General features: G+C 41.4%; 1 protein-coding gene across 2 annotated transcripts in view; it reads right to left on the bottom strand.

The window, feature by feature from the left end:
• Positions 1-8,126, bottom strand: part of FAT3 (FAT atypical cadherin 3) — a 525,182-nt gene extending 517,056 nt beyond the window's left edge. For both annotated transcript variants that reach the window (XM_029914807.1, XM_029914808.1), the window contains exon 1: positions 4,835-8,126. In XM_029914807.1, coding sequence (XP_029770667.1) covers positions 4,835-8,126 — 3,292 coding nt within the window. The remainder of the gene's footprint in view (positions 1-4,834) is intronic.
• Between the last annotated feature and the right edge of the window lie 7,172 nt (positions 8,127-15,298).

The raw sequence follows: 15,298 nt of genomic DNA, 5'->3' as shown, positions 1-15,298 counted from the left end.
CAGACAGTGCTCAGTAAATATCAACCATTGCCACCATCACCACCAGCATCAGCACCTGCAGCTGCTGGGAAGTTTCCCCACCATGGAAGACCAAAGTAATATACCTGTAGCTCTGTGTCACCAGGTGCCTGGCCCTGTTGTTACACATAGGGAGCACACAATTAATGTCAGATTATAAGACAGTGGTCAGAATCGCCATATCCCATGCCAAGCTGTATTAGTATGCAGTAATTCTTTCCTTCTCTCCATTCTTCTGTAAGAGAAATATTCTGTGCCCCACCCTAGCGTCAAGCCTGGCTGTATGGCCTGCTTCGGCTAATGGAATGTTTTGAGCAGTGGCTTGAAGAGGCACTACAAGCTTCTATTGGTCCTCCTTAGCCCCTGACCTCCACCCTGAGAAAAACAGCACATCCCAGACACTGTGGGTACTCCTTTAGCCTGGGTCCTAGAATAAGTAGGCATGTGGGACAGGCTAGAATTCAGTCCACAGATGCTATTCCAACTGTTCTGTTGGACATGGGAGCAAGGAGAACAGCTGTCTGTTTCCAGAAGCCATTAGATTCTGTGCTTGTTTGTTACACAGAACTAATACAAAAAACCTGGCAAATACACATGCTTAACAAAGTTACTCTGGCATTGCCAATGTGGCAGAGAGGAGCTCACACGAGATTTAGAGTCCACCAGTTCCAGCACTGACAAACTCCCAGATATGTCACCTTGACTGAATGAGCCTCATAAATCCCCACCTTGCTGGATTCCTGTGACAATTAGAAAGAGCACCCACAAACCCTCTAGCACTATACCTGGCACATAAGAGATACTTGGTAAGTGAAAAAAATATATATAATGAGCAATAATGAATGGCCAAAATATCTCCCCAATCATCCATGACTAATGCACTGAGCTAGGAAGTGTTGATTCCAATTAAAATATTTCCTTAACCTCAGGTAAATAAAACAATGAAATCATTGCCTAAGTTTACAGCTTACAAAAGAATCTAATAGAAAATCAGAGTTGAAAAACATACAATGTGCTCTTTCTAACCCTTCTAAAACTTCTGAGTTGTCAAGAATATGAATTCCTGTTGTGTCAAAGAATAAGAATGCATTCTTTGTGAAGGAAAAATGATTAAATTGCATCTTCCAGACTAGTAATTTATATTGTGATCAAATCAAATCCACTGTAGCTGGTAGCCTCCCAGTTAATCCATTTACTGCGAACATTATTAAACATTTATTAAATGCCTGTGCATGGTAAAAAGAAAAATTTCAAAGGTATGGTTTTGTTCATTGAGCACCAAAAAAAAGTCAAGAACATAAAACTACTAAATGGATCAACTAATTCTGGCATATGCAGTTTCACAAAACAGGAGCTCTACAATTACTGAAGCACAGAAATAGATTTTTGATCCATCGGGAAGGCATTCAGAAAACTATCACCACTAATGAATAATAGAAGATTTATTTGGATTGTAAAACTTCACTAGGAAGGAAATTTATTTAAAATATGAGCTCAATTTCCTGCCTTTCAAAAGAATAAGGAAAAGGACTTTCCAGAAAAGACACAATCTGAGAGACATTCTCGAAGGAGTCCAAGTAAATTAAGGGTAGGGTTTCCAAGGCACCTATAGAAGGAATGCTTGGAGGGCTTAAACGATGATCCCTGGGCTGCTACCCCACACCTACTGAATCAGAATCTTGGGGGAAGGGCCCAGGAATCTGCATTTGTTAACAAACTCTCCAGCTGATTCATGTGCACTCCTAAGTTTGAGAACCACTAAACAATGCAAGCCATTAAATAACCTTTGGCAGCTAACTTAAAGGTTCTTGAAAGACAAAAACCCAAACAAGTTTAGCCCATTCTATGCCAAAAGGACCAAACGAAGACAATAGAGTCTGGACTTGAGACTCAGTAACAGCTGCAGGGCTAAATAGCTATTCATTCTGCCAGTAGTTCAGGCCATGATTTTTAGCTCTTGGAGGCAAAGAGCTGATGGATGCTTCAACAGTAATGCAAACCCAATAGCACCATGGTGATGACTTCCCCTGTTGGACATACATTGGCCAAAGTTCTCCTCAACTCCCACACCCCCTGGCACATGTCCTGGAAATCACTCCTCATCAGTTTTCTGGGCTTGCATTTTCAAATATACAGAAGGGGAGAGGGGAGAAAGTAAGATGTTTAAGGATAGTACTATACAAAAATTCTGAAATTCATAAAACATTTCAACATCCAGTCCCATAATGTACCTTTTCCTATAATTTAGACAAAAACATAGTTATACTTTCTAAGAGAGGGAAAAAAATGATTTGTATAGGGGGTAAAAAAACCTGCTACAATAGGGCGCCTGGGTGGCTCAGTTAGTTAAGCGTCCGACTTTGGCTCAGGTCATAATTTCATGGTTTGTGAGTTCAAGCTCTGTGTAGGGCTCTGTGCTTTAAGCACAGATATTTAAAAATTAAAAATCCTCTGGGGAAGTAAATCAGAATGTGTAGGAATGCAAAGAAAGGAGCACACTTAGGAAGGAGGAGACGAGTTCTAAATCCACCTATATCTTACTATTGGGTGTGTGGCCTCCCTCTCACTTAGCTAGTCTTTCTCCCAAAGAAGTTAACATTTATCAGTGAGAGCATTTTAAGTAACAAAGCAAGGTCAAAATGTAAGTAGCAACATTATCGTCCATGGCAAAATTTCTATAATCCAGAATCTAACGGAACAAAGTCAGAGCAGTGAGGTGGTTTTTTTTTTGTTTTTTTTTTTTGTTTTGTTTTGTTTTTTTTTAACAGAGGCAAAGGATACCAAACTCTTGGGAGTCAAGAATTATAAGGGAAGCTATGTCATCAGATGAAACAATACACACATTTTCTGAAATCACACCCAAGATGAGAACAAAATAACATGGTACAAATAGGGAAAATCTAAGCCACTCTCACCATATTGCTCCTGCTCTTCTCTGTATCAAGCTACACCAAGATGAAACTTCTAAATACAAACAACTCAACGTGGCTGAGGAAGTCTTCTAGGGAGCAGTGATTAATAATTCCACCCAATACCTTCCTGTTTGACTTACCTTACATACCTCCACCTGAGTCCCAATGATAAGCTTCTCTCACTGGAGAGCCACAAATAATGAGACTAAGAGTTCTGAAAAAGGAAGGGTGACTAATGGCCAATGCCATCAGTCAGTGAATCCCAGGCTGTAAGGACTTTGAAAACGGTTTAACACTTATTACTTAACAGATTTTAGATCAACACCAAATTCAAGTGTATCTAGGAACATGAGGAAGTTTATATATGTCTTTAAAAGGAAGATAGCATAGAATACTGCAGCTACTCAGAGCTGAGTCTGAAATGAGGCTCTAAATCATCTATCTTCTCTGCATATCAGTTCACGAATTGAAAATGATTAGTTGTACCTCGTGAGGCAGTTGCAAGAATTAAATAAGACAAAACTATAAAAGCCTTCATATAGGGTGGTGCCCACCTTAAGTGCTCCATGAAGTCATTGGTAGTAGCGCAAAGTATTACCATGGAGTAGACACTTGGTAAAGATACTTCCCTTTCCTTCTCATTGTGTATTTTAAAAATTAAATACATTCTAGTCAAATGAAAAGTGACATATAATAAAATAGAGTGTGTGGCTAAATCAGAACACAATTTTCATGACATTTACCTTCATTATGGCTATGGAGACCAACTTTACAATTTATACTCGCCAAAATTAGAGCCCATGTATATTAAAACAACAGTTTAAATTTGTGATGGTACATTCAGTTTTGCAACTTCTATCCAATATTTGATACAGTTTCTCTAATTCTTTTTCTATCACTATAATAACACCCTCCTACTACCTGTTTTAATCATCATTATCATTACTGGAAGCAAAGCATCTGGTGAGTGTTTCAGAAAATGAGTTAATACATACAAATGTACCTCGAAAGCTAATATTACCATCTTCATGAGAATAGAGAAGACACAACCCCTGTCTTGAGATGACTTCAATCTAAAGAACACGAGAAAATGGACAGTGCTAACCATGGAACACATACACATATGCGCATGTCTGAGCACATGTACATTTAAAGATCAATAATAACAATAAGAAGAACAGAAAATGTGTGTGTGTTTGCGTGTGTGTGTGTTTGTGTGTGAACAGGTGGGGGGTGATGAAACTATTGGGGCAATTTTGCCCCATATTTTAAAATGTCTCTATATAACAAATAAAATCTCAAAATCAATTTTTATCAGCAAAATCCACAACATGCCCCCTCTAGCCGATCATGAAAACACTGGCAGAAGCATACTGCCATATATTAATTGAGTATCCACAGTAAATGCCTCTCATTCAAAAGCCAGATGTGCCTGTGAAACATGAAAGGCCAAGCAACCACTGCAATATCACTCCAGCAAAGCTCCACTAGAAAGGGAAAGACTGGGGTATAAGATCCATCTGAAAATCCATTTCACACTTCTAATTTAAAGCCAATTCAAATGTAATTTACTTTATCAGGGCCTTTAATTTAGTGAAGGTCAGAAGTGCAATCAACAGAGGTGAAAATTACTTATGCTTATCAAAAGATAAGCTGGTAATAGTGCTGAACAAGAAAAACAAAACACAGGGATTCCCACTGAAACCCATGGTTGGAACCACTATATAAACGTGTCTTCTCACAAACCAATGCATTATGAGGTAAGGCTTTTGCTCGTGTCTTCTCTGCACCAAATGTAGCCTCATCTGTCATTCTATTTCACTCTAAGAATATTCCTTCTCTTCTCCAATGTTACAATCTATGAGGGGTAAAACAGTACTTCGGGCACAAAATATTAAACTTACCACTCTCGTCATCTATATTGAACCGTCCAAGACCACTGCCATCCCTGATGGAGTACTGGATCTCTCCATCCCTCCCAGAGTCCTCATCTTGGGCAACCACCTGCAGTACGCTTGTTCCCATGCGTGAGTTTTCCTTTACAGATCCAACAACAGCAAAGTCTGGGAAATAGGGAGTATGGAGGTTTTCATTGACGTCCACCACCTCCACCTCAACAAAGGACACAGATGACAGAGAGACCGGTCGCCCTTTGTCTTTGGCCCGAACCGTGAGGTTGTAGAACTGCTGCTTCTCGTAGTCCAGCTCCTTGCTCAAGCGAATGGCACCACTTGCTTTATCTATTTCAAATCTCCCATTATAGTCATTGACCAAAGAATAGCGCACTTGACCCCCTAGCCCAAGATCTGGATCATGGGTCTCCAGCCAAGCAATGACGGTACCAACGGGGAGATCTTCAAGAACCTTCACACTATAGCTACTGGGAATGAAAGCTGGGGAACAGTCATTGACATCATCCAAAAAAACCTTAAGAGTGACAACTGAAAACAGCTGCTGGCCACTTTCTGCCTTGTCTCTGGCTTCTATTTTTAAAGAGTAGTTTGCTTTAGATTCCCGGTCCAACTGGTCGGCTACATAAACGATTCCAGTTGAGCTGTTGATAGCAAAATGCTGTGTATCTGTCAAGACTGAATAAGTCACTTCACCATTAGAACCCAAGTCTTTGTCTCTGGCTTCCACTTGAATAATCTCAGTACCGATACTTGAACTTTCAAGAATGTTAACTGAGTAGCTGTCCTGAAGAAAAATTGGGCTATTGTCATTAGCATCCTCCACATTGATGGTCAGCAACCTCCATGAGGATTTTTGTGGATTACCTAAGTCGTAGATGGTGATATTAAGGAGATACAGGTCTGTGTGCTCTCGGTCCATAGGCAGAAGAACTTTAAGTTGCCCAGTCTCCATATCGATGTTAAAGCAACTATCCGTATTCCCATCAGATATTGTGAATAGCACCTTTCCATTAAAGCCAGAGTCGGCATCATAGGCTTTGATCTTCAAGATGTTAGCACCAACGGGCAGACTCTCCTTCACAGCCACATCAGAAGGAAATGACTTGTCAAAATGTGGCCCTTGCCTATTAACTGAATAAAAGTCAAGAAATCCATCTTCCAGATTCAGTTTCCCATTTGCTTTTGCCTTAATGAGCAGCTTCTCTGCCAGCTTCTGAGCCACACGAGTTTCTCGGCAACTGAAGCTCTTTGAAGACACCTTCCCATGTAAGACTGAAATGTTAACAGACATGGGGTCTGCAAAATTCTCTCCATCAGTTGCTGTAATCCTGAGGGCAAAATTACCATTTTTGATGCCAGAATTCATCAGTGACTTTTTAAGCTGTAAAACACCAGAGTCTGGGTTCAAATAAAAGAAACCGAGTTCATTTCCAGAGACGATTTTGTACTTCACAAGTTCAAGTTCATCAATATCAATTGCTGAGACAGCTGTGATATGACCCCCAACTGGAAAGTCATATGAAATAACTCCCTGGCAAGCCACTTTTTCAAAGAGAGGGCTGTTGTCATTGACATTTCCTATTCGAATGGTCACATTTACTTCACTTTCATGGCGGTATGGCGAACCCCAGTCAGAGGCTCTTACGATGAACCTGTAAGTTTCTGGGGACGATTCAAAATCCAGTTCTTCAGTTGTGCTAATAACACCTGTAAACTGGTTAATGGCAAATGGTAACAGATTCAGACTAGCAATACTATAGGTGATATACCCATTTTCCCCTTTATCCTTATCAGAAGCCGAAACCATCAGAACGCTTGTGCCCACCGGGACACTTTCATTCACAAAAGCATCATACAGCGCCTGCTGAAATTCTGGGGTGTGGTCATTCGCGTCTTCTATGCCAACCGTAACTTGTGCTTTTAAATCTCCTTCCTTGTTTATCACGCCCAGTTTATAAACCTCCTTCTTAACAGTATTCAGTGGCTGTGCTGTGACAATCAGACCTGACCGAGGATTAATTCTGAAGTACTGTGCATCCTCACCAGGAGATAATTTGTATTCCACATCTAGCGGTTCAGGACTTAATTTTACTATAGCAACCACGACACCAGGAGGGGAAAATTCACTAATGCTCACATCATACATTTCTTTTTCAAATCTAACCGGGACGCTGTCTCTTTGGGGGTTGGCAATGTGGACTATCCTTACTGCTGAAAACTTCTGAGGTGACCCCTTGTCTTTTGCTTGAAGAGTGAGATTGTAGCCATAAGGAAAGCTCTCCCAGTCAACCTTCTTTCTCTCCTTAATCTTATACTCATTCATCCACTTGCCTTCCTTAGCCAGGAAGAACTGATCTAAAGGATCCCCGGCGACAATGGAAACAGACTCAATCTCTCCATTGGCCCCCTCGTCGAGGTCATCGACTGTCACCACCGCGTAGGTTGGCTCTCTGTCCAGAGAGAAAGGAATGTGAGTGACCACGTGGATAGTTGGGGCGTGTTCATTTATACGTTCAATGTGAACATAAAGCTTCGCGGTACTGCTCACTCCGTTGTTTCCGTAGAGCTTCATGCCCCGGTCCACAGCCAAAATTTCCAGATCATACCTATTCTTTTCATCATAATTTAACCGCCCGCTTAAAGAGATGACGCCACTGGTGGGGTGAACTGAAAAGAGGTCAACTTTGTTTTTAAAGTAGTAGTAGAATTCTCCATTGGAGCCGATATCGGCATCTGTTGCTGTTACCTGGGCAACGCTAGTCCTTAAAGGTGTGCTTTCTGCGATTGTAACTGAGTATGTTGTGGGTGAAAACAAAGGTCGCAGATCATTCATATCTAAAACCTGTATGTTCACTTTGGTCCATGCTTCCAGATCCTCTCCTCTGACAGAACCTTTTACTATCAATAAATAATTGTCCTGAATTTCCCTATTCAATATGGCTGAATTGCCACCCTTAGTTCTTATTCTGAGGAAACAGAAGTCTGCAATGATGACTTCCTCTGCTTTGAAGAAGCCTTCCTCGTCTCCAGACACAATTCTGTACTTGACATCCCAGGACAGATCTATCAAGGTGATGCCCATTCTACCCTGGCTGTGGACGTAGGTCCTTGCTGCTGAGTTCTCGTACACGGTAGCATTGTAGACGGGGTTTGTGAAGTGGAAGCCCAGGGGCCCGGCTCCTGGCAGCCCCTGGGAGACCGTGGCCAAGAGCTTGAGAAGCAGGAGGATGAGGCAAGAAGGAGGAGGCCGTGAACCCACACAGTATCCCATAGTTATATCCATAGTGTCATACCTCCATCCTGGATTGGGGTAGGGGGAAAAAGAGAGAGAAAAGATAAATTAATCTATAGGAAAGTAAGAGAAGGTACAGGAATGCACTGTGATGAAATGGCGCTTATTAAAAACTTCATTATAAAATCTTTTTACCAAAACATCAATAAAAGAAAAAAAAATTAGAAACCTCATCATACTAGATGGCAAGGAATTCATAATCACTAGGATTTAACCTGATGTTGTTTGGGTTTTTAAATCACACTATGCTTGCTGCTGCAATTGTTTATTGGGGCAAAATTTCTTGCATTCTGAAGGTCAACTGAGAAAAATTACTAGAAGCCTTAAAAAATGCATTTACCTGCCACTTAGAATTACCTTCCAAGCAATAATCTGGTGTATATAATTAGACAAGTGTACATTTAGTGTACAGTTTAGGGGCACCTGGGTGGCTCAGTCTGTTAAGCACCCAACTCTGGGTTTCAGCTCAGGTCATGATCTCATGTTTCATGGGATTGAGCCCCATGTCACGTTCTGTGCTTATAGCACAGAACATGCTTGAGTTTCTCTCCCTCCCTCTCTCTCTGCCCTTCCCCCACTCACACATGCTCTGTCTCCCTGTCTCTCTCAAAATAAGTAAACGTTAAAAAATACAGTAAAGTTTAAAAGGCAAAAGGATTGAAAAGACACTAACTGCTTATCAATCAAATAATTTGTAGTGCATTCATAAAGTGAAATATGATACAGCTATTAAAAATAATTATTTCTTAAAATGTATGTTTTCAAATATGGTAAGATGTAATGCTAATTGGAAAAAAGATCATAAAACAGTATTGTAGGGGTGCCTGGGTTGCTCAGTTAGTAAGCGTCTGACTCTTGTTTTTGGCTCAGCTCATGATCTCACAGTTTTTGAGTTCAAGCCCCATGTCAGGCTCTGTGCTGGCAGAGTGGGGATTGCCTGGGATTCTCTCTCTCCCTCTCTCTCCACACCTCCCCTGCTCACTCTCTCAACGTAAATAAATAAAACATTTTATAAAACAGTATGTGTGATTATGATTCTATTATTACATAAATACATGCACAATTTCAAATTTACATTTAAAAAGAACTCCCATGCCTGAGTGACTTAGCTAAGCATCCAACTCTTGATTTCAGCACAGGTCATGATCCCAGGGTCCTGGGCTTGAGCCCTGAATCAGGCTCCACACTAAGTGCAGAGCCTGCTTGAGATTCTCTCTTTCTCTCTGCGCTTCCCCTGCTCATACTTTCTCTCTCTCAAAATAAATAAATAAATGTAAAGAAGTAAAAATAAAAAAAACTGTGTTGTGGGAGCTGGGGGTTATTTGTGTTTTCTAATATTTTTCCAATTAACACTGTTCATCAATGGTTACATAATTACCTTTATAACTTAACTTTTAAAGAAATGCTTATAAGGCATTACCATCTTTTGTTGTGCTGATTTGAAAACTGATCAAGACTTATACGTAATCCAATACCATGAGGCTGAATAAAGAAAATAGAGATGATAATCCCTAGGGAGTACAGGATTTGAGTCATATCCATGTGTGGACCGTGCTACCCAGAACACTGGAGGAAGATTTCATGCCAGAAAAATCTAAATTATAAGAGATTTATTTCTCAAAACTAATTTTAAAATTGCTTCCAGGGGTGCCTGGGAGGCTCAGTTGGTTAAGTGTCCGACTTCAGCTCAGGTCACGATCTCACAGTTTGTGGGTTCGAGCCCTGTGTCAGGTTCTGTGCTGACAGCTCAGAGCCTGGAGCCTGCTTCAGATTCTGTCTCCATCTCTCTCTGCCCCTCTCCCACTCATGCTCTGTCTCTCTCTCTCTCTCAATAATAAACATAAAATTTTTTTAAAAAACAAAATAAAATTGATTCCAGTTTGTTTTATCAATCACTATTAAATTTTCATAGTTGCCACAGCTCCACGACCACGCAGATTAAGAGATAAAAACACTTTCCTATTTGAACCAATAAAATCTGTCAAGTCTATAAAATAAAGGGTGGATAAAAGGACTAATATAACAAGGAACAGCTCAGTCTATTTACATTCTGACAGCTCCGGTTTTTTAGAATCCCCCAGTTTGGAGTTCTTCCACCAGGAAACAGCCACTGTGGGACCCTCACACTCTCCTCTGTGGGGAGTGTGGAGATAAGAGGAACAGGAAATGAACCCTTTTGTACGCTCTCTCTGACTCAGGCACTGCATCAGGCATTTCCCCACTTTCTTGTATTCAATCTTTACCACAGCCCTAAGCGACAGCTTCAGTTTTACCCACCTACGTGTTAGGAAACTCCAAGTTAGAGACGTTAACCTGCATGGTGGGGGCACTGGCCTAATCAATGTTTCCCAGCTGGTAAGGAGCAAAGCCAGGTCCCAAACTCTGGTTTTTCTTATTCCTAAAATGCGCACTTTTCTCCCATCACATCATCATTCTTTCTAAATTATCGATAACCAAGAATTAAGGCCCTCTAGAAGCACATATGGCATAATTTAAATCTGTCGAACTAGCCATCATTCATCATTGATGGAAAAGCATGAAACCCACCTAGCGTCTCTATTTGGTTATCTCCTTTCTAAAGCTTACAATTACCGGCTAGCTACCAGCTGATGAATAGCCCACAGATATTTAACATCTTTTACTATCATAGCGTGAGGTTTATAGAACACTTTCCTACCCAAGGTTGGCAAGGCACATGATGAGAATATCCAACTTGATTTTCCTGGTAGCAGAGTCTGGATTAGAACCCAAGCCCTCTTCACACCCCCACAAGATTTTCTCATCTCTTTTTTCCAACCCTGCCTTACAGAAGACTCTAAAGCAAGTTTCTGGGCATGCATGTGCTTGGCTTTGACTGAGGATGAGATATGATTTGCTGCTGTCACCTGCTGAAGGAACTCGGAAAAGAGAGTAGCAAGGAGAAAGAGTGCAGATTAATATAGGGGTTTCATAAGCAGAATAGACAGTACAAATGAAAAGTAGAAAGGCGAGATAACTTTTTATAAAAGGAGAGAAGTTAATTCCACATGCAATTGCTTCGGCTGCCCATCCTTAGGAAACAGCTCATGTGCTACGTGTGAGAAGCAGAGCTTGGATGCACAAGGCTCAATGTGGTACTCCGGAGAATGGAGAGCCCTCCAGGGCCAGCGCAATTAGAACTGCCTCTTCATGGAGCACACTTGGCTGACACATGGGGGTGACAGAGTCCTCTTTAGGGCTCACAGATATAAACCAGCAGAAACTTTACTAATACCCCATATCACTCAACAGATTCCTTTTTTCATCATTGGAGAATGCTCCAAAGTAGAGGAGGTATTTTTAGGTTCACTAGGGACATAATAGAAGGAGACAGGCTCTTCTAGGGAATGATCTAAGACCATGCATAGTCTCACAAAGTAGAAAACTGGGGTCACTCCCAGCATCTCCAGGGAAATACAAATTCCATTTCTGCCTCATTTCCCCCTTGCTAGTCTATGCTGAGGGCATACCTTTTGCTGATACTTTGCCCACGGACTCTGGACTCTGTGGTCATCAGGGAACAAAACAGCCCTGAAGGTAAATTCAGCTCAAATCAAGTTTTCTTAGCCACCCCCAGCCCCATTTTAAACCCTGACTTCAGAGATGAGCTGCATTTGTGCATCAGTCTGTTAACAGCCCCCGGTGCAGTACATACCATGCAGGACAGACATAGCACTGGTTTGCTGAACAGAACATTAAGGTACTGATGTAACCTGAGGCCCAGAGGTCTTTAACATGGCCAGTTTCCAAATCCCAGAAAATATGCACAACTTACTTCGGGAAGCAGAATCAAGAAATTAAACGAACTCAAAGAAGCCTTGGAGATCATCTGATTTGATCTCCTGAGTTAACGGAAGAGGACACTGAGACCCAGAAAGATGAAGAGATTGACTAATACCAGACCTTAGGACTCACAGGTTCAGATCTCATCCCAAATGGAAACGCCTGTCAGTTGAATTAGTTTTTCTTTGAGTTATGTAACAATTTTAGGGCTGAGGTTGATCATCACTTTGCAGTGATATCTGTCTTCTGACGCCTTATTAATTTCCCTGGTGCTACTCCCTCCTCTAAGTAGTTAACTGTAAATAAACATTTAAGTGCCCTGGGGGACAGTTACTTCCACAAACCCTTCTGGTAAATCCTTCAAAGCACAGAATGCTTTGTCATAACATGAAAAAAAAACCATTCGATTTCACTATTTGAAAACTGGTACTCTTGCATACTGAGTCTTTCTTTCAGCAAGATATACTGCTGCAGTGTTTTCCTTACAAAACGGAATCAGTGGTCTTAAATGTGAATAGGAAATACTACAAACTGCACTGAAATGGAACAGTATCACTGTGTGCAGAAATCTGGATTGTACTCTAAAAACCTGAGCAGGACTAGGCTTGTCAGCTTCAGTTGTGAAACCAAAATATGTCATCAAGGTTTTGGTATCTTTTTTCTTGGGAAAAAAAAATATCTGGCACCAACTAATTTTAAAAACCTGCAGTTTTCTTGGGAGCGTGGGTGGCTCAGTGTCCAACTCTTGATTTCAGTCCAGGTCATGATCTCGCAGTTCATGGGATCAAGCCCCGTATGTGGTCTGGCTCTGTACACACAACACAGAGCCTGCTTGGGATTCTCTCTCTCTCCCTCTCTCTCTCTCTCTCTGCCCCTCCCCCACTCATGCTCTCTGTCTCAAAATTAAAAAAAACGTTTTTTAAAAACCTGCAGTTTCTTCCACTGATTTAGACAATAAATGAAGGCTGAAAGTGAGAAATTCTATAAAATTCTGCAAATACCAGAATAAGATTCCGGCTTGTTTTGTTTTTGGTTTTTTTTTTTTAGTATGCTAAGAAAACTGTTAGGCTGGTTTTTTTTTTTTTTTTTTTTTAATAGTACACTTTCCACACTGAAACCAAGCTATTTGGAAAGCCAGTGTGATAGTTATGGTGTTTCAGATGCTCTGCACATTGATTTATCCTGCTTCTGGATTATTTTAAACAAAGCACTTAGTTCCCAACCTCAGAGCCTATTTTCTACAACTTAGTAATACAATCAATATTGTTTGATATAATCTCCAAAGAAATCATCAAGCCATCAATCTTGGAGACATTTATTTTTCAGAGCAGTTGGATGTGCCCCCCCCCTGCCCAGTGAACTCTGAGAGAGTGGATCTTAGCAGGAGACAGACAGAAGGCCATGCAGATTTTTCTTTCCAGGGGTGAATAAATGCTAGTGACCCCCGGGGCCATGAACAGCTCTGAGGAAGGCTACCTCTCTGGGAGTGTCCTGACTCAGTGGGTGCCTCTGCTTGCTTTGGTAACCTGGCAAAGCGGTTTTCCTCCATCATGAAACTGGCCTCGTTTAATAGATGGGATTTCTGAACACCAGAAAAGGCATCTTACGAAAACATTCTATTTTCACTCCATCTCTTCTTATCTTGTATATTATGAAAGGGTTTTACTGGCAGACAGAGATAGTGCTTGGGAAGCGTGCTATGATAGGCTGTAGAACAAAGAGCAAAGTCAGTATCTGCAGGGCTTCCCTTCACTGGCATCCTTGATGAAGACGACTTGTGTGAGAGCCTGGCAGTGGACGGAGTCTGAAACCCACACAACGGCTGGACGCACAGGGATTCCAGAACACACGCTCTGAGAGCTGACTGCCTCGGTTTGAATCCCAGCTCTTCCAGTTACGAGCTGTGAAACATCGGGCAAGTTATTTAATCTCTCTATGCCTCAGTTTCTCCTACACTAAAATGGGAATGGGAGTGCCTACCAAATAAGATTTGAGTTAATAAATATAAAGCATTTTAAACCATGGTTCATGTCACATGGGTAAGTATACAATGGTTAGCTATTAATATCATTAACTTAAGGAAGGTTTTAGATAAGCCAAAAACCTGTGAGTCACAAGATAGAGATGGGGAGGAGTTTACAATCTCCTCCGACATTTTCTTTTCCAAGAGCAAAAGCCACATCCAGCATAAAGACATCTTTTCTTTACTAAAAATAAATGATAACCATAGTAGACCCAAAGGTCAGAGAAACCAGACTTGAATCCAGGCTTTGCCACTTACTGGCTGGGTGACATTGGGGTGATACTTAAACCTTTTTAAGTCTCAGCTTCTTTACCTTTAAAATAGGAATTATAGGGGCACCTGGGTGGCTCAGTCATTAAGCATCTGACTTTAGCTCAGATCATGGTCTCATGGTTTGTGGCTTTGAGCCCCACATAGGGCTCTGTGCAGACAGCTCAGATTCTGAGTCTCCCTCTCTCTCTCTCTCTGCCCTCCTCCACTCATACTCTCTCTGTTTCTCTCTCAAAAATATATAAACATTAAAAAAATAAAATTGGGGCACGTGGGAGGCTCAGTTGGTTAAGCATCTGACTTTAGCTAGAGTCATAATCTCACAGTTTGTGAGTTTGGGCACCGCGTTGGTCTCTGTGCTATCAGCACACCCTGATTTGGATTCTGTGTCTCCCTCTGTCTCTGCCCCTCCCCTGCTCACGCTCTGTGTCTCTGTCTCTCGAAAACAAATAAACATTTAAAAAAATTAAAAAGTAAATAAATAAAATAAAATAGCGATTATAAGAGTTCCCGCTGTCATGTAACAGGCTTGCAAGTATGTCTGGGACACAATAAATGCTCCATCAATATTAACTGACATTAATCATTAAGATATTCAGAAGAAGGGATACAAAACAGAAATCAAATGAAACAGGGTTAGCAATAAAGGGTCAAGTTGGAGACTACCTCTGGAGTAGCCCAACCCCATAGGAAAGCCATCTTTCGCAGACCCCACACTCCCACCCTGGTGGGGTTAGTGCCAGAAAATGCCTGTGCCTGGTGGCATGGGTCAAAGGCTGTAGCCACTGCTCTGTAGCTTGTTCTAATGCCTGCACGCATACTTTAAATGTCAGGCAAGTCTAGGCATCAGGGAGCTCCTCCTCAGACCTGGCATTGAATTCCTGAGGAGTTCTAGCAGGATTCCTCCATGTTGAGTTGAGTCCCAGAACAGCCAGACACCGCTAACCCCTATCTTCCAGAGCAGCCTGTTCTGACACTGCTCAAATTACCATCCTCATGGCACTACTTGATGTTCTGGGTCCTTGCTCCTGAAATCAGTTATAGACTGCCGGTATGACACATTTGGGAA

Source organism: Suricata suricatta, chromosome 11 (assembly GCF_006229205.1).
Source record: "Suricata suricatta isolate VVHF042 chromosome 11, meerkat_22Aug2017_6uvM2_HiC, whole genome shotgun sequence".
NCBI classification, from domain to species: Eukaryota; Metazoa; Chordata; class Mammalia; order Carnivora; family Herpestidae; genus Suricata; species Suricata suricatta.
The sequence above is the reverse complement of the archived record's forward strand: the minus strand, read 5'-3'. Positions and strand labels throughout refer to the sequence as shown.